General features: G+C 36.7%; 1 protein-coding gene across 1 annotated transcript in view; it reads left to right on the top strand.

Moving 5' to 3' along the window:
• Window positions 1-3,771, top strand: part of LOC123251074 (fibrillin-2-like) — a 185,750-nt gene extending 181,979 nt beyond the window's left edge. Inside the window, 1 exon segment of the mRNA XM_044680250.1 lies at window positions 3,397-3,771. Coding sequence (XP_044536185.1) covers window positions 3,397-3,771 — 375 coding nt within the window.
• Window positions 3,772-24,845: the final 21,074 nt, after the last annotated feature.

Genomic DNA, 24,845 nt, shown 5'->3' with positions numbered 1-24,845 from the left:
TTACCTCTTAATGCTCTCTTCCTCTCCTTCTTATAATAGTATTTGTCCCCTCTCCCTCCCATGCCCTCTTTGTGTGTAATAGAATATCCTATTTTCTTATTCACTCAAGTTTCTCTTGGTGTCCCCTGCTATTCACCCCCTCTTTCCCATCCCCTATGTCATCTTAGATTATTTAGTGTTCCACCCTCTCCCTGTGAATTGTTCTTCTGATTACTATAATAGTGAATATTATAATAGTGAATAGAGTTCACTACGGAGAATTATACATAACATTTCTCTACATAGGAATACAGATAATTAGTTCTCACTGAGGCCCTTAAAAAGGCAAATTTAAAAATTATAAGTTTTCTTTCTTTCCCCTCTGTATCTTATTTACCTTTTCATGTTTCTCTCGATTTCTGTGGTTGGATATCAAACTTTCCATTTAGCCCTGGTCTTTTCTGTGCAAATACCTGGAATTCTTCAATTTTGTTGAATGCCCATACTTTCCCTTGGAAATATATAGTCAATTTTGATGGGTAGTTGATCCGTGGTTGCAGGCCCAGCTCTCTTGCCTTTCTGAATATCGTATTCCAAGCCTTGCGATCTTTTAGCGTGGAGGTTGATCCTGATTGGTGCTCCTTGATATTTGAATTGTTTCTTTCTGGCTTCTTGTAAGATTCTTTCCTTTGCTTGGAAACTCTTGAATTTGGCAATTATATTTCTGGGTGTTGTCTTTTCTTGATCGAATGTCGCAGGTGTTCTATGAATTCTTTCAATGTCTATATTGCCCTCTTGTTGTAGGACTTCAGGGCAATTTTGCTGAATTATTTCTGTTAGTATGGAGTCCAGGTTTCTATTAATTTCTGGTTTTTCTGGAAGACCAATTATTATCAAATTGTCTCTTCTAGACCAGTTTTCTTGGTCTGTCACTCTCTCATTGAGATATTTCATGTTTCCTTCTATTTTTTCAGTCTTTTGACTTTGTTTTATTTGTTCTTGTTGTCTTGAGAGATCATTAGTTTCTACTTGCTCAATTCTAGCCTTTAGGGACTGGTTTTCAGCTATAATCTTTCGGTTTTCGGCTATGATCTTTTGGTTTTCGGCCATAATCTTCTGGTTTTCGGCCATAATCTTCTGGTTTTCGGCTATAAACTTCTGGTATTCCTTTTCACTCTGGTCATTTCTGGTGTTCAATTTGCTTATCAGTTCATTTGGTTTCTGAGCCTCACTTTCCAGTTGCAAGATTCTACCTTTTAAACTGTTATTTTCTTGCCAGATCTCTTCCATTTTCCTCAAAATCTCAGTTTGGAACTCTTCCATAGCTTGTGAGGAGTTTTCCTTATTTGAGGAGGGTCCAGATGCTTGTTTGTTCTCCTCCTCTGTTTGCTTGGTTGTCTGGATTTTCTCTGTGTAAAAGTTGTCGAGTGTTAAAGACTTCTTTTTCTTGTTGTTAATCTTTCTCTTCTGAACTTCCTGAGACTGGGTAGCCATCCTTAGCCCAGCAGCTTCTCAGGTTTATCCTTGCGCTCAAGGTCTGTCCGCGGTTAAGCCCCCTGGTGGATCCCCTTGCTTGATCCTCTGCCGGAGGTTTTTTTACAAGTCTCAGGGCACTGCTTCCACAGTCGTACACCCGTCCACGCTGGTTCCCCACTCAAGATTTCAGAGCTTTAGCTTGTGGCTGTGTCTGCCTCCACCCACGCCTCCTCAGAGCCTGAGCTCTGAGCCCGCCTGAGCTCTGCTCCCGCGCTCTGCACCCTAAGCCCGCGCTCAGATTTCAGCTGCGTTCTTTGGCTTTTTGGGGTCCCAAATCTTGCTGCTCTCAGGAACAGGCCCCGGAGCTGCCAATGACTTTATGGGTGCCCCAAACTTGCTCTATTTCTTTTTAGCTGGCCTCAGTGCTACAGGTGTTGTGTGTGGAGGGGGTGGGGGTGGGGTGGTTGCTCAGCCCGCGATTTAGTGAGAGCTGTTTCACCCCTTTATAGCATGGAAATGCCTCCATTCCACGTACCTTCCACGCTGTGCCCTGTTGTGGGGTTCCTCCATTCGTCTGGACTTGTTTTTATGTCCCCTTGAGGAGTTTTGTGTGTTTCGGTCAGGAGAGGTTAAGAGCTGCTTCTTACTCTGCCGCCATCTTAACCTGGAAAAAACTATCAGTTCAAAACCATATATTTTTTTAACAGTGAGCAAGCATTCCGTAAAGGATGAGAACAAATATGTCATTGGAAGGAACCCATTTCCAAGCCTGCTCTATTGGACATACTCTAACCAAAACTGATAGAAAATAGAAAGAGTAGTTCACATAAGTAAATGAATAATTACTCAGTCAGGGCCTTCACCTCTCTATCCAAAGAATAAACATAATAAAAAAAGCAGTGATAATTCAAGTAGGGAAAATTGTAAAAAAGTGGAGAGGCTCTAGTAAGAAGGAGCATTAGAATAATTTTAGACTTAATGAAACCTCATAGTTTTTACACTGATGAAAATCTCTGGAAAACAATGTTGTTACAATACTATCCTTCTGAGAGTCAAGATTTTACTTTTAAAAGACCCATTATATCTTTGTCTGTTTTACAGCACCCCGTTCTCAGCCCTTCCATAGTCCCCTGATTGTATTTGTTTCACTTGCATGATGATATTTTTACCAATGGTTGCTTCACTTTTGAACCCTGAAGTCAATAATTTGCCCTCCATAAACTAAGTCTTTTCAATAGTCTTAAGAATAAGAATTAGAATTCCTAGACCAGTGATGGAGAGTCTTTTAGAGACCGAGTGCCCAAACTGCAACCCTCACACTGTATGTGAGCCCCTCCCCCTCCCCAAACATGAGGGAAGAAGCACTCTCCCTGGGCTGCTGGGCATGCGTGGGGGAGGGGAGCAACCATCAAGGTCCTAAGCTATCCAGCTATAGTAAATTTGATTTAGTTTCCAGCAATGGATCATTATACTAAATAAGTACTCATTTTTTCATTGCAAATGGATTATAATTTACAATTACCTATTAAAGTCATAAAAGTTTTAAAAACTTATAGAAAACTAACATTTTGCCCAGCTGATGAAGATTTTTTTAAAAATGCATTCAGAGGGGGCAGCTAGGTGACTCAGTGGATGAGAGAGACAGGGCTAGAAAGGAGAGGTCCTGGGTTCAAATCTGGCCTCAGACACTTCATAACTTTGTGACCCTGGGCAAGTCATTTAACCCTCATTGCCTAGCCCTTACCACTCTTCTGTCTTGTAACCAATACACAGTACTGAATAGGACAGAAGGTAAGGGTTTAAATTTATTTTTTTTGCCACATTCAGAAAGCAGAAGTTAGAAGGTTTGATTGATTAAATTGATGTTGCAGTTAATTTCTCTTGCTCTTATTGTTTTGTAGACCTCATTTCTGAAGATTGTTGTCTCCTCTCTTTTCTCAGGTTGAAAAGATGAGCTTAGAAAATATAGACCTGGACACTCCAATAAAAATGAAATTCAACCTTTCCAGCCTTGGAAATAAATTACACATTCTAGAATTTATACCTGCCATTGAATCTCTTAACAACCACATTCGATATATCATCTCCCAGGGGAATGAAAATGGCATCTTCAGAATACATCAACAGGATGGACTAAGCTACTTGCACACAGTCAAGAAAAAATCTGTGCCTGGAACTTACACACTGGAAATAACTAGCATTCCTCTGTATAAGAAGAAAGAACTTAAGAAACTAGAAGAGAGTAATGAGGACAACTACCTCCTAGGGGAGCTTGGTGAAGCTCTCAGAATAAGGCTCCATATCCAACTCTACTAACCCCTTTTTAGACTTGGTTCAGTGCTCAGATCACTTCAGTTCTCCTATTTAATCCACTTGAGCATGTCTAGTCTTCAAGCTATAAGGAGTCAGTGACTTTTTTTTAAAGCAGAAAAAAATTACTTCTTCCCTCTTTTCCCACTTACCCTTGTCTTCTAAACTTCAGAATGATAACCTTTGTAGCAGATGTACTTTAAACTCAGATGTGGCCAAAGATTTTAATATGGTTCCAAGGCAACTTTGGTTACTGCTTTTATATATATGTATATGTAAAGACATATATATAAATATAACCTGACTTTAAAATACATTAAAAAAAACTTAAATGTTCAAGATATCAGCATTAGGCACTAAGTGCACAAAAATAATGTGAGCTTATTTTTTTCCTGTTAGCAGTCTGTAACAAGTTAGGTATTTTGCTATAGTTCCTAATTTTGAAAATATAGATGTTTATTTATTTTTAATGCAGTAACTATATGGAGAAATGAACAGATTAAACAAGAAGGGAAACTCATTTGTTTTTCTTTAGATTATAAATTTGAGCTATTTCATTTTAGAGGTGATTTTTTTTAATTCCAATAGATTCAAGAGATGTTACCTTTTATTTTTCCAGTCATCCAACTTTTTTTAAGAGAATCTTGCAGAACTGAATGCATATTGTAATTATTTAAAAGATGAAAATTACCTAATATTCTGTTAAGGAAGATCTAAATTAGAACAGCTCACTGTGTTTGTGTTTCACCATACATCAATAGAAGATGAAACACAACCACTGTAGCAAAATACCTTGACTGCTTGTAATACTATTAGCATTGCAGACCAAATTGTACTGTATTTCCTTCTCATAACCTCAAAGAACCATATATGCTACCCACAACACCTAATTCTTATAAAGGGTGCTCTACATATTTGTGTTACTATAGGCAGCTGAAATGTCATTCCTTTGAAAGGAACTCCTGAAGTTTCCTAGGGTTTGGTGCTGGCTTAGATTAATGGTGCATTTACTATGATCAAGCTATTTCAGAATTGCCATATGTGCAAACTAATCATGCAGTGCAGCCAAGGAAATAAGTTTTTTGAAATTTTTTTTAGAACTTTCATTAATGCTGTAGTTATATGCCATATGCTTCATTTTGTCACATTTTATTGTGTATGAAAGGTGTTTGTACAATTAATTGATATTTAGTTTGCTTTAGTCATTGTTTTAAACCTGTACTATTATGTGCTAATAAGATGAAGTCCCAATGGTGTTTTGACAACAATTACCTATAAGGACCATAACCAAACCTCATATATAACACAGCCAAAGCACATAAATAATCCAGTTGTGTTTCTATCTTCTACCTGTGCTGACCCAAGATTAGTAACCAGTTATAGCCTATATTTTGTTTTTTGTTTTGTTTGGGAAAAGAAACATTGTAAATTTGTAATCAAGTGTTTGTGAGGAAAGATTTTTGGTTTTTGCTTTTGTTTGTTTTTATAGATCTGTATCAAATATGAAAACATTCTTGCATTAAAATCTTATTTGGGGTAAATGTTCTGGAATTACATGTATTTTAACAATATAAAGCACTTGTTATACAAAGATTTTCTCACAAAGGACATTTGGCATTTATAAAACATAAAATTTTATCTCAAACATATTCATTTTTCAATGGAACTTTAAATCAGCAAATAGCCATGATGTGTATTAGATAGAGTATTGGGACAGAGTCATCCTGCCTCTAACATAAGCTGAACAGGGAATAACTTTTCAACATTCCAAGGCAACTCTCAAGTTTGTAAGTTTCAGAAATTCCCTTTGCTAATGAAATCATAATTTAAATTCATTTTTTAAAATTCAGAGTCATTTCCCAGAAGCCTGATATTTGCTTCAATGTGTGCTTTTATGAGAATTCTAAGTTTTATAACAGTGGACTAAAGCAGAGGTGTGCCCTTTTATAGTCATGTTAAAATTACGTCATAAGATTATATACTTAAAGCTGTTAAGGACTTTAGAAATCACTAAATTCAACCCTCTCATTTTACACATGAAGAGACTGATTCTGAGAGGATTTGAATCAGTCTTCCTTTAAGTCCATTTCCATATACGCTCTGCCATGTTGCCTAATCCATCATTAAACTAGAGACAGGATTCCTTGGAAAAGTTTTTCTACTACAGTCATGCCCAGAATAGGTTTAGGACATTATTTATGGATGGCAATTCCCTTGAATCTTACTGTACTTTTTCTAAATATTAACTGAGAAATCCTCATGACAAAAATGGACATACACTGACAAAGTAGCAAATGTGTTCTCTCCAACAAAACTATTATTCCCTTAATATATATGTGTATACATACACATAAAAATAACTTTATTTACATATGTACAATAACATGTAATGTGAGCATGTATGCGCAATATTGCCATATGTGCAAACTAATCATGCAGTGCAGACAAGGAAATGTGTTTTTTAAAATTTTTTTTAGAACTTTATGAATAGACTAAACAAGAAAGGAAACTCGTATAACATGTCTGGAGCTTTAAAAGTTACATTTGGGGAGCAGGGGGCAAAGGAGAAGGTACACAGACAAAATTACCCCACAAAACCTTACTATAAAACCTCAACATGAATTCTGGAGCTGTGATACCCTACCCACAAAAATATGGGATGAAATAATTCTTCAACCCCAAACAACTTTAAAAGTCGGCACAAAAGATATCATCAGGGTAGAAGTAGAGTACTGACTAGCATGCCAAGACAGGCTCCACTCAGCAAGTCAGCACAGGGATCTTATGGGGCAACAGGAAAGTCCTCCGGAGTTCTCAGTCACAGACGATATTTGGACAGCTAGTCAGAAGGAGATTACAAGGGCATCTCTGTTGTCTCTGGGTGCAATTATTTCACATAGAACCAGTTTACAATCCTGTATGGAAGTCCCAGGATGAGGAACACTAGTACACACCAGTGTTTGTGACCATAGGGGAATTCTGGTCACAGTTCTAGGGCATAAAAGAGTTCTGGTGATTTCATATACAGATTGTGAAAATATTAAACACACTTCTACTTAGATCATACCACTTTGGAAGAACTGAAAACTTGGAGATCCCCAGAGCTAGCTCTGCCCTGATCCCTTCTCCAAAGTAAAGGAGCCCACCTTTAACAGTTCTTTTTAAAATTAAAAGATAAGAAAAAGGTTGGAAAATAAGCAAACAAAAAAAACCACATAGATTTGGGTTTGAGGGTCTTGGATTACTCAAAGCTTATTGGAAACCAGAGGCTTGTTCTGCAACTGAATCCTATTCATATTTAAGAAGAGTTATTTCTTTGCTTCTCCACAGGTTTGAAATTTCAAGGGATGTGAGTTGGCTTGGACCACTGTTTACCCAGTCAGGATCTCAGGGTCTGAATGTTAGCTAGGTCTTGTTCAGAATCTGTGACAGCAGATGTGGGGTGGGAATAGGGGGGTTGTGGTTTGCTCTTGGCTTTCTCTTCACTCCTTGCTATAGCCTTCTGCTAACTCTGCTCCCCTCTCACCTCAGTTCCCCAGATGGTCTCTGCCTATCTTTTCTGTTTTTCTTTTCTTAAAAGTTGTTTCACTGTCTCCTTGTTGGTTCTTTCACTCCTGTATTCCTTTTGTGGCAATATTTTAATCTTTGTTAGAGAGGATTTTCGTGGTAAAACAGCTGCCACTCTAGTTACTTCTCCATCTTGGCTCCACCCCGGAAGTCTTTTATGTTAATTTTTGCAACTTTTTTCCATATGGCCAAGTTTACCTTTTAAGCAAGTCTGACTTTAAGTGAATTTTTTTATCTTTCTTCCATTTGACCCATTCTGCTTTTAAGGAGATCTTTTCAGTGGATTTGTTGCCTTTCTCCTAACTGCTTATTCCATTTTAAAATGTATTTAGTAATTTTTTGTTCTTCCTTTCCCAAACTTTTTTCTTTTTCTTTTCCTTTTTTTTCCCAAGCTCTTTTCCATAATTCTCCTATATCACTCATATCCCCTCCCCTGCCAATTTTTCTTTTACCTCTTTTTAAAAAATCCTTTTTCAAGTTCCTCTGTTAATTTCTGTTGTGCTTGAAACCATATTTTTCTTGGGAGGCTTTTGATGTAACAGTTTTTCTTGTTCCTGTTACATAGAAACTAATATTTAATTGTTTTCATCTATGTATTAATTCTGAAAATTTCTGAGCTAAGCTATCATGTGATTTGTGTAATTAGAATTTTCTCCCCAGAACTCTCTTTCCCAACTTCCCATTTTCCTTCTCTTGTTACATGCTAATGTAGGGAGGATATATTTTGATGTAATTCTGCTCCTTGCTCTCTCTGCTCCCGGGAAGGAGGTTGTAGAGATTGGTGAGAGCCAGGCAGGAGAATTTTACTCACATGGTTTTACTTAGATTTTATGCTTTTCTATTATTTCTTCTACTTCAAGTGATTACTAATAAATTTTATAAAATATAATACTTGAGTTACTGGACATTAATTTAAATCTTACATTGTTGGTGAGCCATGAAGGAATAGTCTTTGATTTTTTTTTAAGATAGCCTTTGAGTAAAGATAGGGAGTAGATTATTTTGAGAAAACTGTTTTTCTTGCCTGCTGCTACCCTTTTTGCCCTCCCATTTAAGGAAATACTCCTTGGAGTCTTCCTAGTGCAGGAGACCCAAAGTGGCATCTTTGCCTGACCACTTTGGTTTGTGGGACTTAGCCTGCCTAGGCTTTTGAGTGAGCCATTTTCCTGCATGGAGGGTGAGGTATAAATCCCTTCCTCCCCTACCCCCCACATAGGTTTCAAGTACATGTTAGCCTCTTGAACTTCCAGTTGCAGCTGAGGTGGCTCTTAGACCACTACACATACCCTGTGTTCCAGGTTGCCTATAGCAACCCTTTCCACTCTGACCAGCCCCACTCCCATTAAGCTTCCAAGCTGATTCTAAACTAACCTGGGGAAATTTTCATAGCTTCTTTTAAGGATCAAATCCCAACAACCTGCATTTGCTAGCTTTGTGTGGCTTTTATTCCTAGCCAATACATACTAGGGTAGCACCACCTATGGACAGGAAGTAGAATTGCTACAGATTTAATAATTTGATTTAAAAGCATGGCCCACTCAATGAAAGAGCAGTGCACTACCACAATTTTAGGATATCTTTTCTGACTACCATTCCTGGGAGTACTTGTGCCAATTGGATACTTTGAAAGTTATCCATTTCTCCCCAAGAAAAAAACAACTGAAATATAACGAGTAATCTCGAGATGTAGAAGGGAGTTTCTACCCAGTCATTGAAACACATCCAATATGGGGTACATCCACACTATGCTCAGTGTGGAAATTCCCCTCAATATGGGGGACCCCAGAAGTATGACCAAAGGAATCTAGATGGATGATGATACTTGGGAGGTGAATTTTAAACCTTTTCAGACTCCATTACCTTATTGATGTTAACTGTTTCAGTTTGTTCCCCTCCAAAATAGTGAAGAAGTTTCTATAACATAGCTATTGGAGTTGGAGAAAAGGACTCTTGAATTGATTGCTCACATGTAAAGCATTCTGTTAACACTGAGTGCCTATATCCTGTCACACTTATTGTATTTGCTGATTGTTTGCTTTAAAATTCAATTTTGACTTTTAAGTTCACATGTTAATCTAATCTAATATATTCTGTTACACGATGTCATTTCCAGTGTTTTGGCCATTAGCTATATGTTTTATTACAGTGTATTTATTTGTACCTTCTCCCTTAGACTAGACTGGAGGCAATACCATTATTAAAGTCCATAAACAAAGACAAACACTTTTCCATGGCAAAACCATAGATCCTTATGGATGCTGGGTTTGTCACCAGATCCATCAAGGTCACATGTTGCCTAAATGGCCTTTTGTTCCTTTTTGCCTTTGTTAATTGTCATATAGATATGATGATGGATGGACTCCATCAAACTGGTTACAACCAATATACAGCCTTTGGAGAATTTAATGAGATAAAAATCTCAATTGTTTTGAAGGGATCTTCAGAAGTGATTTTCAGATATTTAGGAGCAGCACTACCTCTGACTAATCATTTGCCTACCTTTGAGTTGTTTGTAACGAGAGGTAAGGGTCCATTTAGTAATTGAAGTGAAGTGCAATAGCACTATCGTATTCCCCACCTCCACATTTATAAAAATGTAATGGATGAGACATTAGAAGTGATTTTGACTATTGTATGCCTCACCTCCACATTGTAATAAATGGGACATATAAATACACACCTTTTAAGGCTCTTACAGTCTCATACCAGAGGAGGGAGGTTTCACAAAGGGCTTGATTACCCTGTGATGGATTAAAATCTCATCTGGGAGGTGGGAAGGATTTCCCATGGGGCTTGGTAAGCCCTAGATGGCTCCCAGAGGGATAATTTTCCCATGGAGTCTAGTGGCTCCTGGATGTTTTTATATTTGTAATTCTTCAGCTTACTCTACTCTTCCACCAGAATGATCTATATTCTTGGTGACATTTTAGAGTCTAAAGTTTTTCACCAGCAGTACAGAAGTTTTTCTGGGTTCTCCTGCCAAATTTTAGAATGATGGCGGTAATAGACTTTGTTAGAAATACCTTTGCCAAGGTTGACAGATTGGCTAGATCTGGAGAACTTGTGACAAGTATCCATGAGCTTCAAAGGTGTTTTTAAAATATCACACAGCAAGTGGCTATAGAGACTCATGTAAATCCTAATGATAGTGGGTTTGTTTGCTATTATCATTAAGTGGACTCTTGTGATTTTGGAGCTTTTGGTACTTCTTTGAATGTGCATTAGTTGTTGTACTACTGTTTCTTATAAAGCTATTACTTGGTAAAAAATTATGTGCACTCACACTGTGGAACTTGGCCAAGTTAAAAAGGAAATGAATTTCATTTTTGAGTGAGAAACTTTGTATTGTGCCTCTACTTGGCTGACATCTTTTCACGAAATGTGAACTATATATTTTTGACTTAAAAATTTTTATTATTGCTTTTCCTTGTATGTGCAATAGAGTATTTGAGTTTTCTTTTTCCTCTGATTTTTTTGTACTTGAAGCACATGTTACTAGTATTAATGTTTTTTTAAATTTTGCATGAAAATAAGTTTAAAATGTCCATTAGCCCTAATGTCAATGCATACCCAAAAACTTTAAGAAACCTTCCATTGATGGTTAAATATTATGGGACTTTGATTAATGATTATGTCTGATTTCAGTAGCAGGTATCACAAAAGAGCCAATGCACAATGCCTAGGAGCACAAAGTTGACTTGCACAGTACCTAGGAGCACAAGGTCAAGGAGACCAAACAATCTCAGTGGGATTGATGAGAATTCATGCCAATATAGAGGACTTTTATTGGGGGGGAGGGGAGGAGGTTTGAGGAAGCAGTTGTTTGACGTCAGATGCAGAATTTCCCTGTGCCAGATCCAGACTTCTACCAAGTACCTCAGTTTGGTTGTCATTTTGGCTCCCATCCCTGAGAGCAAAGGTAAAATCAGACCAGGGAATGCTATTTCCCTTCTGCTTCAAAATCTAGTCCTTTTTCTCTCTCTTTCACAGTATGGCAATTTTCTGTGGTCCTGGCTGCTGACTGGGTAAGTGAATAATTGCTACCACAGGCAATTTTACACATTAGACTTTGATATTTTATCTTTCATCCAGAAGTTACTTTTTTCTCTTTTATTTGGTTTTTTTTTGATGTTTTTGATTTTCTTTTGACAATTGGTTCATATATCTCATAACTCAGCCATATATCCCAGGGTGATCTGGGTGTTGGTCAAGACCCTCCTCGGGGATTGAATTATTGTCATAGAATTCTAGATTTACAAAAATTTTTCTTGTTTGAGAGTAATTTTAGGATAAGAAACTTGTTACCTCCCCCCCCGCCCCCCGCCAAATCAAGAAAGTAAAGTAAACTGTTTGGAGAAGGGGCCATGAAGAAGCCTGTAGAAAGCATACACTGCACCAAAAGATCCAGAATAAACTTTGGGATGTAGTGAATTGAAAAGTTGGGGCAGGGTTGAATGCATTTCTTATGCTAAAGGGGATTGCCCCCAATTGACTTTTTGTCAATGTGCCTAGCAATCATTGGTTTTGTTCTCTTTCTCTTTTATTTCCCTCTTTTCCCCAAATTATTGTAATTTCCCCTTAGAAAGTGAAATATTATAGGTACTTCTAGTTAAAGATCTTTAGAGATATAATTTGATAATGTGTACTGATTCATTGGGGAAACTAGGCATGTAAATCTGGGAGATCTCTACATGCTCATTTCCCAATGGAATCATGGCAGATTGTGTAATTAGAATTTTCTCCCCAAAACTCCCTTTCCCAGCTTCCCATTTTCCTTCTCATGTTACATGCTAATGTAAGGAGGATATATTTTGATGTAACTCTACCCCTTACTCTCTCTGCTCCTGGGAAGGTAGTTGTAGAGGTTGAGTGAAAGCCAGGCAGGAGAATTTTACTCACGTGCTTTTACTTACATTTTTGTTATATTATTTCTTCTACTTCAAGTGATTACTAATAAATCTTATAATACTTGAAGTTATTGGACATTAATTTAAATCTTACAGATTATAATACTTATATGGGTATATTTTTAAAATATTAATAGAATGAAGGATAAATGCATCTGCTTTTGAGATCTTAATCTAACCAAGAGATTGGTAGAGATTCACACACACACACACACACATATTTTTCGTGATGGTGGTGTCACAGTTTGTTAGATAACACAAGAATTAAATATAATTTGTTATAGACTATCATCAAACATTACTGCCTACTTCCAGTTACCCATAAGGAGGATTTGGCAGCTTATTTCTAGCCAAAAGGGATGACAGACCCCTTCATGTCCTGTGAGGACCACTTCATGAAGCATCTAGAGAGATAGGTAAGGGGAAGGAGCAGTTGCCATGTCTCTCATAGAAACTATGAGCTTCTTTTATGATCGTGCCTTCTTGGTCTCAGGCAAAAATGGTGGATGTGTGCAGGCCTAGAAACAACCTTATGAATTCAAAATTTCTGAAATTTCCAGCATCAATAAAAATAATCAGTCGTGATAGAGTCAGAGGTGAATCATTGTGGGGAAAAAACTACTGGCCTAAAGAGGGGTAAGGAATAAGTATTATATAATGCCTACTATATACTATGTGCTGCCAGTTTTTTTTATAAATATCTCACTTGATCCACACAAATATCCAGTGAAATGGGTACTATTATTATCCCCATTTTATACTTGAGAAAATTGAAGTAAACAGAAGTTAAATGATGGCCCGAGGGTCACAAAACTAGTAAGAGTTTGAAGCTGGATTTGAACTTAGGTCTTTCTGAATAAAGACAAGAACTATGTAACCTGCTGCCTCTGAGCCTGTCCATGTTAATATTAGGAGTGGATGGACATTGCAGTCCTGTATTATGTATTGTAATGGATATTACATACCCATTTAATGCCCATTTAATAGTCTTACCAAACTGCTTTATGCTCTAATTAGGATTAAGTTACTGAAATGCTTTTCTAATCATTTTCTTAATATATATTGTGAATGGTTTTTTTTTTGTTTCACATTCCTTTTTGTCTATAAGAATAAATTTCCTGGACCATGCCCAATTCATAAGGTGAAGATTTGTCAACCTTCACTTATATCCTACAGGATTCCATGGTAAATGACTGTTAAGAAGCCCATGACTGTGATGAAAAGGATGTCATTATTATTCCATGATCAGAAATGAACTTAGCCCAACTTTAGTTGTAATTTCCTGAGAACGAGGAACAGGCAACACTTTTATGGGGAAAAGAGAAAGAATCCTCTCCCCTATAAGTTCAGCAAAGTAGTCTCTCAAACGCTATACTCCCTAAATCTAATTATGTATGGAATTATGGAATATTTAGGGTAAAAATCCTAACTCCATCACTTGCTCCCTATGGAAAACAAATCACTTTATCTCTCTAGGTCTTAGTTTCTTGATTGAGACAGTGAAGGAACTGAACTAGATAATCTGGAAGCAGTATGGTAGAAGATCATTAGACAAATTTGGATTCAGACCTGCATTCAAATCTGTTTCAGTCACTATAATTTTGAACTTGACAAATTACTTAACCAGCTTGCTTTTAAGCTCTCTATCAAATAAACCTAGTATGGTTAAGTGAATGTTTTTTTTTTTTTGTCAACTATTGTTAAGCTTCTATCTTCTGTATATCTTATTTCAAGGGTCGCTCTCCTTTAAATTAGTAGTTGCCTAGTTTTGAGCGATAATACCTATGGTTTCCTGGCGTTTTGGACTCTTCCTTTCGGACTTCATATAGTATTTTTTCTTTAATTTGGAAACTTTGGATTTAGGTATATTTCTGAGAGTTTTCATTTATATTTTTACCCATTTATGGGATAAGAATTTTAACTGAATGGAATGACATTTTCCCTATTGTTAGGTTGCATCTTATACAAGGATTCCTGATTACTCAAAAAAATAAAACATCTTTATTTTTCTTTTAACACCTATCTTTTGGGGGCAAAGGTAAAGAACCAGAAATCTAATACCTACTATAACTAAAATAAGTGATTTGCAGGTCATTATCTTTCTATGATTTCTATAGTTTTAAGTCAATAAAACAATGAAACCAATGAATATTCTAAGAACAGAAGAATAGAAGAATCATGAATGCACTCTATTCTTGTCAGAAACTTTCATTCAATGTCCAATACAAATTTCAAGTTCTTGTTAGATTTCTGTGTATTGGAAGAATAATTTAAAAACCTGAAGGCTAAACACAATGTATTTTGTGGATATGTAGGTATCTGAGAAGTAATCTGATAGATTCTATCAATAAAAAAAACCAATACATTCCATGTTGTTTACTCCAATTCATTCTGTATTAATAACATTTTATAGGATAATGATTTCAATAAATAGGAATGAAACTGACTTTGCTACCTAGATAAGAAGTACATAAAATTGATGTGAAAAAAATAATGCAATCTTTATTGTCAGATTTAAAGCTTGGTGTATGATACCTACTTGAGCAAAAATAGATGATCTTTCATTGAGTTCCTATTGTTTCCAATCAATAGGATAGCTATATTTCTTTTTTTAACATTTATTAATATTCATTTTTAACATGGTTACATGATTCATGCTCCTACTTTCCCCTTCGCCCCCCCGCACTCCCCCACCCATGGCCGATGCACATTTCCACTTAACTTCTGTGTATTGGCTCATAGGTGGAAGAGTGGTAAGGGTGGGCAATGGGGGTCAAGTGACTTGCCCAGGTTCACACAACTGGGAAGTGTCTGAGGCCGGATTTCAACCTAGGACCTCCCGTCGCTAGGCCTGGCTCTCAATCCACTGAGCTACCCGGCTGCCCTCTTTCCACTAGTTTTAACATGTGTCATTGATCAAGACCTATTTCCAAATTTGATAGTAGCATTGGTGTGGTAGTTTTGAGTCTACATCCCCAATCATGTCGACCTCAAACCATGCGTTCAAGCAATTGTTTTTCTTATATGTTTCCTCTCCTGCAATTCTTCCTCTGAATGTGGGTAGCGTTCTTTACCATAAATCCCTCAGAATTGTCCTGGGTCATTGTATTGCTGCTGGTACAGAAGTCCATGGCGTTCAATTTTACCATAGTATATCAGTCTCTGTGTACAATGTTCTTCTGGCTCTGCTCCTTTCGCTCTGCATCAGTTCCCAGAGGTCTCTCCAGTTCACCTGGAACTTCTCCAGTTTGTTATTCCTTTCAGCACAATAGTATTCCATCATCATCATATACCACAATTTGTTCAGCCATCCTCCAATTAAAGGACATACCCTCCTTTTCCAGTTCTTTGCCACCACGAAAAGCACAACTATAAATGTTTTCATACAAGTCTGTTTATTTATGATTTCTTTGGGGTACAAACCCAACAATGGTATGCCTGGATCAAAGGGCAGGCATTTTTTTATAGCCCTTTGAGCATAGTTCCAAATTGCACAACTCTACCAGCAATGCATTAATGTCCCAATTTTGCCACATCCCTTCCAACATTCATTACTCTCACCTTCTTTCATTTTAGCCAATCTGTTAGGTGTGAGGTGATACTTCAGAGTTGTTTTGATTTGCATTTCTCTAATTATTAGAGATTTAGAACACTTTCTCATGTACGTATTGATACTTTTGATTTCTTTACCTGAAAATTGCCTATCCATGTCTCTTGCCCACTTATCAATTGGGGAACGGCTTGATTTTTTATACAATTGATTTAACTCCTTGTATATTTGAGTAATTAGACCCTTGTCAAAGTTTTTTGTTATAAAGATTTTTCCCAATTTGTTGTTTCCCTTCTAATTTTGACTACATTGTTTGTATTTGTACAAAAGCTTTTTAGCTTAATATAATCAAAGCCAAATACAAATTTACATTTTGTAATTTTCTCTAACTCTTGCTTGGTTTTAAAATTTTCCTTTCCCAGAGATCTGACAAGTATACTATTCTGTGTTCACTTAACTTATAGTTTCCCTCTTTATATTCAAGTCATTCACCCATTCTGAATTAATCTTGGTGTGTAGGGTGTGAGATGTTGATCTAAATCTAATCTCTCCCATATTGTTTTCCAAATTTCCCAGCCATTTTTTGTCAAATAGTGGATTCATGTCCCAAAAGTTGTGCTCTTTGGGTTTATCATACTCTGTCTTGCTGATATCTTTTACCCCAATTCTATTCCACTGATCCTCCCTTCTGTCTCTTAGCCAGTACTATATTGTTTTGATGACTACTGCTTTATAGTATAGTTTAATATCTGGTACTGCTAGGCCCCCTTCCTTCACATTTTTTTCATTATTTCCCTTGATATTCTTGATCTTTTGTTATTCCAAATGAACTTTGTTATAGTTTTTCCTAATTCAGTAAAGAAGATTTTTGGTAATTTGATAGGTATGGCGCTAAATAGGTAAATTAATTTGGGTAGAATGGTCATTTTTATTATGTTAGCTCATCCTACCCATGAGCAATCGATGGCTTTCCAATTGTTGAGATCCAGTTTTATTTGTTTGGGAAGTGTTTTGTAGTTATTTTCTATAGGCGGCCAGCCTATCTATATGGTTTTGGGGTCCTAAGTGGCGTTGGTGGCATAGGATTGTTAAGGCAGGAGAAAGAAAATGAGAACAACTAGACTAGTGGTTAGCCCATGCTGTTCTGAATTCTGTGGGCTTTGGAGTTTATTATATACTGATTTCAAACAAAGAACACAAAAAAAGAGTAACAGCTGGGAAGGGGTAACAGATCATTAAAGTCTAAAGCTTACAGGTATAAGTACCAAGACAATGGCCAAATTATAACCATCAATTAGTAGGGGATAATTCTGGGAGCAGAAATATTTTATGGAGATGCTCACAAATTGAGTCTTGAATTATAGGCACCTGGTCAAATAAAGTTCAGACTAAAGACTCCAGTTTTATCTAAGTATGCAGTCTTATCTAAGTAATGTTTGCTAATTATCAAGGAGAGCTATCAATAACTCAGTAGATGCTGGTCTGCTAAGGACTCAAAGCTTTTCAATAAGTCTATAATGTTTTTCCAATAAGAAAAGGTATGGATCATAAGAGGTATCAAAAGAGGGGTCTCAGATTTTTATATATTCTCTTATTGGCTTCCCACAGTACTCATATAATTGCTGTGTTTGTTTTGGTAGATAGATTCCTAAGTATTTTATATTGTCTAGGGTGATTTTAAATGGTGTTTCTCTTTCTACCCCTTGCTGCTGGGATGTGTTGGAAAGATATAGAAATGCTGATGATTTATGTGCATTTATTTTGTATCCTTCAACTCTGCTAAAGTTGTTGATTATTTCTACAAGCTTCTTAGTTGATTCTCTAGGATTTTTTAAGTAGACCATCATATCATCTGCGAAGAGTGATAGCTTAGTCTCCTCATTGCCTATTTTGATACCTTCAATTTCTTTTTCTTCTCTAATTGCTACTTCTAGTGTTTCTAGTACTATGTTGAATAATAGAGGTGATAATGGGCATCCTTGTTTTACTCCTGATCTTATTGGGAAGGCTTCTAATTTATCCCCGTTGCATATGATGTTTGTTGATGGTTTTAGTTATATACTGTTTATTATTTTTAGGAAAGGTCCTTCTATTCCTATACTTTTCATTGTTTTCAATAGGAATGGATGCTGTATTTTGTCAAAGGCTTTTTCAGCATCTATTGAGATAATCATGTGATTTTTGTTTGTTAGACTATTGATATGGTCAATTATGTGGATGGTTTTCCTAATGTTGAACCAACCTTGCATTCTTGTTATAAATCCCACCTGATCATGGTGGATGATCTTCTTAATTACTTGCTAGAGTCTCTTTGCTAGTATTCTATTTAAGATTTTTGCATCTATGTTCATTAGGGAGATTGGTCTGTAGTTTTCTTTCTCTGTTTTTGATCTACCTGGCTTTGGAATCAGTACCATATTTGTGTCATATAAAGAATTTGGTAGGACTCCTTCTTTGCGTATCATATCAAATAATTTGTATAGTATTGGGATTATTTGCCCTTTGAATGTCTGATAGAATTCACTTGTGAATCCATGAGGCCCTGGCAATTTTTTCTTAGGGAGTTCTTTGATGGCTTGTTCAATTTCTTTTTCTGATATGGGATTATTTAGGTATTCTATTTCTTCTGCTGTTAATCAAGGCAATTTATATTTTTGTAAATATTCACCCATATCTCCTAAATTGTTATATTTATTGCCATATAATTGGGTGAAATAGTTTTTAATGATTGTCTTAATTTCCCCTTCATTAGAGATGAAGTCTCCCTTTTTATCTTTGACACTGTCAATTTGGTTTCCTTCTTTCCTTTTTTTTAATTGGATTGACCAGTACTTTGTCTATTTTAACTGTTTTTTCAAAATACCAGCTTCTAGTCTTATTAATTCAGTAGTTCTTTTACTTTCAATTTTATTAATTTCTCCCTTGATTTTTAGCATTTCTAATTTAGTTTTCATCTGGGGATTTTTAATTTGCTTGCTTTCTAATTTTTTGAGTTGCATGCCCAATTCATTAATCTCTGCCCTCCTTAATTTGTTAATATATGCACTCAAGAATATAAATTTCCCCCTGAGTACTGCCTTAGCTGCATCCCACAGAGTTTGGTAGGATGTCTCATCATTGTCATTCTCTTCAATGAAATTATTGATTGTTTCTATGATTTGTCTTTGACAAATTGGTTTTGGAGAATCATATTATTTAATTTCCAATTAGTGTTTGATTTGCCTGTCCAGGTGCCCTTACTAATTATTATTTTTATTGCATTATGATCTGAGAAGGTTACATTTATTATTTCTGCTCTTTTGCATTTGTTTGCAATGTTTCTATGCCCTATTACATGGTCAATCTTTGTGAATGTACCATGTGCAGTTGAAAAGAAGGTATATTCCTTTTTGTCCCTATTTATTTTTCTCCTCATATCAATTAAATCTAATTTTTCTAGGACTTCATTCACCTCTCTTACCTCTTTATTATTTATTTTTTTGTTTGATTTATCTAGATCTGAAATTTATTTATTTAGATCTCCCACTATTATGGTTTTACTATCTATTTCCTTCTTTAGCTCTGCCAGTTTCTCCTTTATGAATTTGGATGCTCTGCCACTTGGTGCATACATATTGAGCAGTGTTATTTCCTCATTGTTTATACTGCCTTTAATCAGAATGTAATTACCTTCCCTATCTTTTTTAATCATATCTATTTTTACTTTGGCTTTATCAGAAATCATGATCGCCACTCCTGCCTTCTTTTTCTCATTTGATGCCCAAAACATTTTGCTCAAGCCCTTTATTTTAAACTTGTGTATGTCCTCCCACCTCATATGTCTTTCTTGGAGATAACATATGGTAGGATTTTGGTTTCTAATCCACTCTGATTTTGCTTCCATTTTATGAGCGAGTTCATCCCATTCACATTCAGAGTTATAATTATCAGTTGTGCATTCGCTGACATTTTTGTATCCTCCCATAGTCCTACCCCTTCTTCTTACATTATTTCCTTTTAAATCAGTGGTTTGTTATTGAGCTGCTATCCCTTATCCCCTCCCTTGATTAACTTCCCTTTCTAACCCCTCCCTTATTTTTCCCCTCTTTTTGTTTTTAAAGGCCTTATGAATTCCCTCCCTCTTCTCCCCTCCCTTTTTTGAGCTCTCCACTCCCCTGCTCCCCTTGATTTATCCCTTCTGACTTTCTCAGTAGGTTTAGATAGAGTTTTATATCCCAATGGATAATATAGCTACTCTTCCCTCTCCGGGTTGATTACACTGAGAGTAACGTTTAAATATTACCTCTTAATGCTCTCTTCCTCTCCTTCTTATACTAATATTTGCCCCTTCCTCTTCCCATGCCCTCTTTATGTGTAATAGAATATCCTATTTTTCTTATTCACTCAAATTTCTCTTGGTGTCCCCTACTATTCACCCCCCTCTTTCCTACTCCCCATATCATCTTAGACCATTTAGTATTCCAACCTCTCCCTATGAATTATTCTTCTGATTACTCTAATAGTGAATACTATAATAGTGAATAGAGTTCACTACAGAGAATTATACATAGCATTTCTCCACATAGGAATACAGATAATTAGATCTTACTGAGGGCCTTAAAAAGGCAAATTTAAAAATTATGAGTTTTCTTTCTTTCTCCTCTGTTTCTTATTTACCTTTTCATGTTTCTCTTGATTTTGGGGGTTGGATATCAAACTTTCCATTTAGTCCTGTTCTTTTCTGTGCAAATACTTGAAAATCTTCAATTTTGTTGAATGCCCATACTTTTCCCTGGAAGAATATTGTCAGTTTTGATGGGTAGTTGATCCGTTGTTTATGTCCCAGTTCTCTTTCCTTTCTGAGTATCATATTCCAAGCCTTGGGGTCTTTTAGTGTAGAGGCTGCCAGGTCCTGTGTGATCCTGATTGGTGCTCCTTGATATTTGAATTGTCTCTTTCTGGCTTCTTGTAAGATTTCTTTTTTACTTGGAAGCTCTTAAATTTGACAATTATATTTCTGGGCATTATCTTTTCTAAGTCAAGTGTCAAAGGTGATCTATGGATCCTTTAAATGTCTATATTGCCCTCTTGTTGTAGAACTTCAGGGCAGTTTTGCTGAATAATTTCCTTTAGTATGGAGTCCAAATTTCTGTTTATTTCTGCTTGTTCAGGGATACCAATGATTCTCAAATTGTCTCTTATAGCCCTGTTTTCTTGATCTGATAATTTCTCATTGAGATATTTCATGTTTCCTTCTATTTTATGTCTTTTGACTTTGTTTTATTTGTTCTTGCTGTCTTGAGAGATCATTAGCTTCTAATTGCTCAATTCTAGCCTTTAGGGACTGGTTTTCGGTTATAATCTTTTTTTTCCTTTTCAATCTGGTCATTTCTGGTCTTTAGTTGACTTGCTTCACTTTCCAATTGTGAAATTCTGCCTTTTAAATTCTTATTTTCTTTCCAGATCTCTTCCATCTTTCTCATCATCTCAGATTTGAACTCTTCAATAGCTTGTGACCAGTTTTCATTATTTTGGGAAGGTTTGGATGTGATAACTTGTTTGTTCTCCTCTGCTGTTTTCTCTGCTGTCTGGACTTTCTCTGTGTAAAAGTTGTCCAGTGTTATAGATTTCTTCTTGATGATCTTCCTCTTTTGGGGTTCTTGAGAATGGCTTGCCATTGTTAGCCATGCTCCCTCTCAGGTTTTTCCTCACACCCAGAGTCTGTTTACACTCTTTAGTCTCAGATCTCGTTGTTCTCAGCTTCTGAAGTCTCAGATCTCGTTGTTCTCAGGGTCAAGCCTCCTGGTGGCCCCCTTGTTTGTTCCTCTGTCTGAGGCTCCTTTAATAGTTTCAGGGCGCTGTTTCCACAGTCGTGCACCCCTCTGCACTGGGTCCTCACTCAAGGTCCAATCCTGTGCACAGGTTCCATGTCTGCTCCTGTGCTCAGGATCCATGCACTCAAGAGCCTGCGCTCAAAGTCCGCGCATGTTCTTTAGCCTTTTGGGGTCTTAAGTCTTGCTGCTCTCCGGAGCAGGCCCTGGTGACCCCAGGTAGCTTCCAAGGACTTAATGTGTCCCCCAACCTTGTTCTATCTCTTTTGAGCTGGTTTTGGCTCTGTAGATGTTGTGGGGTGGGGTAGGGGGTTGCTCAGCTCGCATTTTAGTGAAAGCTGTTTTACCCCTTTATAGCATGGAAATTCCCCAATTTCACATACCTCCAATGCTGAGCCCTGTTGTGGGGTCCCTTCGTTCCTCTGGATTTGTTTTTATGTCTTCTTGAGGTGTCCTATATGTTTCGGTTAGGAGTCTTTAAGTAGCTGCTTTTTACTCAGCCACCATCTTAACCAGGAAGCTCGGATAGCTATATTTCTACATTCACTATAAAGAACTTCCAAGTGACATGACTAACAATTCGGAGGACTAGATACTTTCTCTTATCCTCACTGTTGTGGGGGACTTGAGATAAACCTCCAGGGTTTGGGAAGGGTACCTTTTGCAAGGATGCAAGACTTTGAAACTTAGTTTAAAAATAAAAAGAGAAATGTATTAATTTAGAAGGTAATGTTGACTCTGGCCATGAGGACAGCATAGATGGAAGACTGCCTCCTAGGGGGAACTGCATGGATGGAAAGCTGCTCTCCCAGATGACATGATGTCTGGGGTCTTTATACTCTTTACAACCATGGAGATGTAACTTTGTGCCACGTTGAAGACGTGACACAAGAGTGGTGTGCACCGAGGCACAGGTGGGGGGGGTGGTTGATCATCTGATCAGGATCTGCCTGAAGACATAGGGGTTGACCCTCATAGTTTAGGGGATGTGACAGGTAGATGTCTTAGATACAACCTGATGGTATCAAGGCATACTCTCAAGGTATATCTTTCTAACCATCTACAGGACTATCCAAGGAAGATAATCCTCTTGGGGTCTTATAGAAGTTAACAGATGTTTTGGGGTTAGGAGTCACAAACATAGAAGGGAACAAAGGAATTTCCCTGCTTATAATTTGCCTGGAATACTTCAACAATTTTGGGGGTACAATGCCCATGCCACTCACAAATTCTCCAACCTCTCCAAAACAGGAATAATACACACGGGATAAAGCAAATTCAGCTGTCATGGTCTAGGACACCAACTACCCAAAGTTATAATTCAATGATCCAACAACAGAGCTATCTTTTAAAAAGTTTACTCAGTACCTCTTCTCCCAATAGCCATATGTTCTATTAGCACAACTACACAAGCATACTCATTGTCTTACAACAGAATTCAAATCTATACCCACCTTCTTCTCCCAGTATAGTAGAAAACCAAAAGACAGAAACTGGGACATCAGCATGGCAACCCTTTATGCCACAATAGAACACAGCCAGAAAACTTAAGAAAAGAGAAAATTGGGGCAGAACTTATGTATGTGTAACTGCAGCACACACTAAACCTGAGGAAAAGAGCTCAGTATCCAGCTGAACTGCCAGTTGTCTGCCCCCAGAAGTCACTGGGCGTAGAAACAGAGGCTGTTAAAACATGAATTGCTCAGCATGGTATGAAATTGGCATGATTTTCAAGTCCAATGCAAGGAAACCAACATCAAAGGAGTCAGAAAGTGAGCGATAAGAGAATATATGGATGGAATAGTAGAGAAAAATTACCAAAAATATCAGAAGGAAAAAAAACTGAATGAAAGATTTTGAGTGTAAGTAGATAAATCAGCAAAGAAGGCATGAGTAACAGAAAGGAAAATAGTCTCTAGAACAGATAAAAATATCCAAATATCTATGAATAAATATTGCAAGGCAAAGAAAAAAGAATCATACTTAAGATATAGGATCCCAAGGGTGCATAGAACTACAGAAGGATGTACCCAAATGGTTAAAAAGAATAATAAGAATTTTAAAAGCAGAATTTAAAACTTGCAAAGTAGAAATAACTGGCAGATAAAAATATGAATCCATAGTGGCAAGTCTTAACAAAGAAGCAAGAAAGTGAATAATAGTTTGAGAATGCAAATACACAGAAGTGAAGAACAATCTGGAAAAATGAAAAGCAAAAACAGTACTGTGAAAATGAAACAAGAAAAATATATTGATCTCAAACATAGGATGTACAAAGGATTAAGTTTTAAAGGTCTTCCAGGATAACTTGGCAAAATAAAAGACCTGAACACTGAAATGAAAATAATGATGATGATAATAATGTAAGGAAATTGCCAAGAATTTTTTAATACAGAAAACAATGTCAATAAAAAGAATCCATAGACTACTTCCAAGGGAAACAATTATGTTGCAAAATCTAAGATATATATTTTCTTAGGAATTTTAGGGATTGGATTTCTAGATATTTATTTCCTTAAAGATGGAAATATGTTTTACTTGCTGTATTTCAATGATTCAATTTATAGGATACAGATAATGAAAAGAAAGGATTTCCATTGGTGCTATTAAAATACAATTGTTGGTGTAAATAGGTCTTTATATACAAAGTAAAGAGATTTAGTATTCTTTACCCTATACCACTATGACAAAATTATCTTTTTGTATTAAGATATAATACTCTTAAAAAGAATCTGAATACATAGGGAAACCTTTTGAAATAAGAAAAACTATTCAATGGGAAGATTGTATTTTGTCCAAACTTACCAACTTTTGTTCAATTGAAATACATTACCATTGGCCTAAGGACGGTCCCTAGCCTGGATGAAAAAGGAGGAGGGTTGGGCGTGGGGCTAGCAACCCCACCCTGTAAAAACTACATCTGCTAAAGAAACTGCAACCTAAAGTAGGGGCAGCTGGGCTAACTCAGTGGATTGAGAGCCAAGCCTAGAGACGAAAGGTCCTAGGTTCAAATCCGGGCTCAGATACTTCCCAGCTGGGTGACCCTGAGCGACTGCGTGACCCATTGCCTACTGGCTGTGGCCCTATGCTCCTAGAATGGAGTCCCAGGATAAAAAAAAAACCATTGGCCTAAAGAACCCTAATGGATCCTTGAAGTGGATTCATTGATTATAACACTGGGAACATATAAAATCAAAGGCCTTGAACTGTATCAGTTCTCTCCCTGGAATCCTTTCCACTTACTGG

The sequence above is a fragment of the Gracilinanus agilis genome, chromosome 1 (genome assembly GCF_016433145.1).
Source record: "Gracilinanus agilis isolate LMUSP501 chromosome 1, AgileGrace, whole genome shotgun sequence".
NCBI lineage: Eukaryota > Metazoa > Chordata > Mammalia > Didelphimorphia > Didelphidae > Gracilinanus > Gracilinanus agilis.
This window is presented reverse-complemented; position numbering and strand designations above follow the sequence as displayed.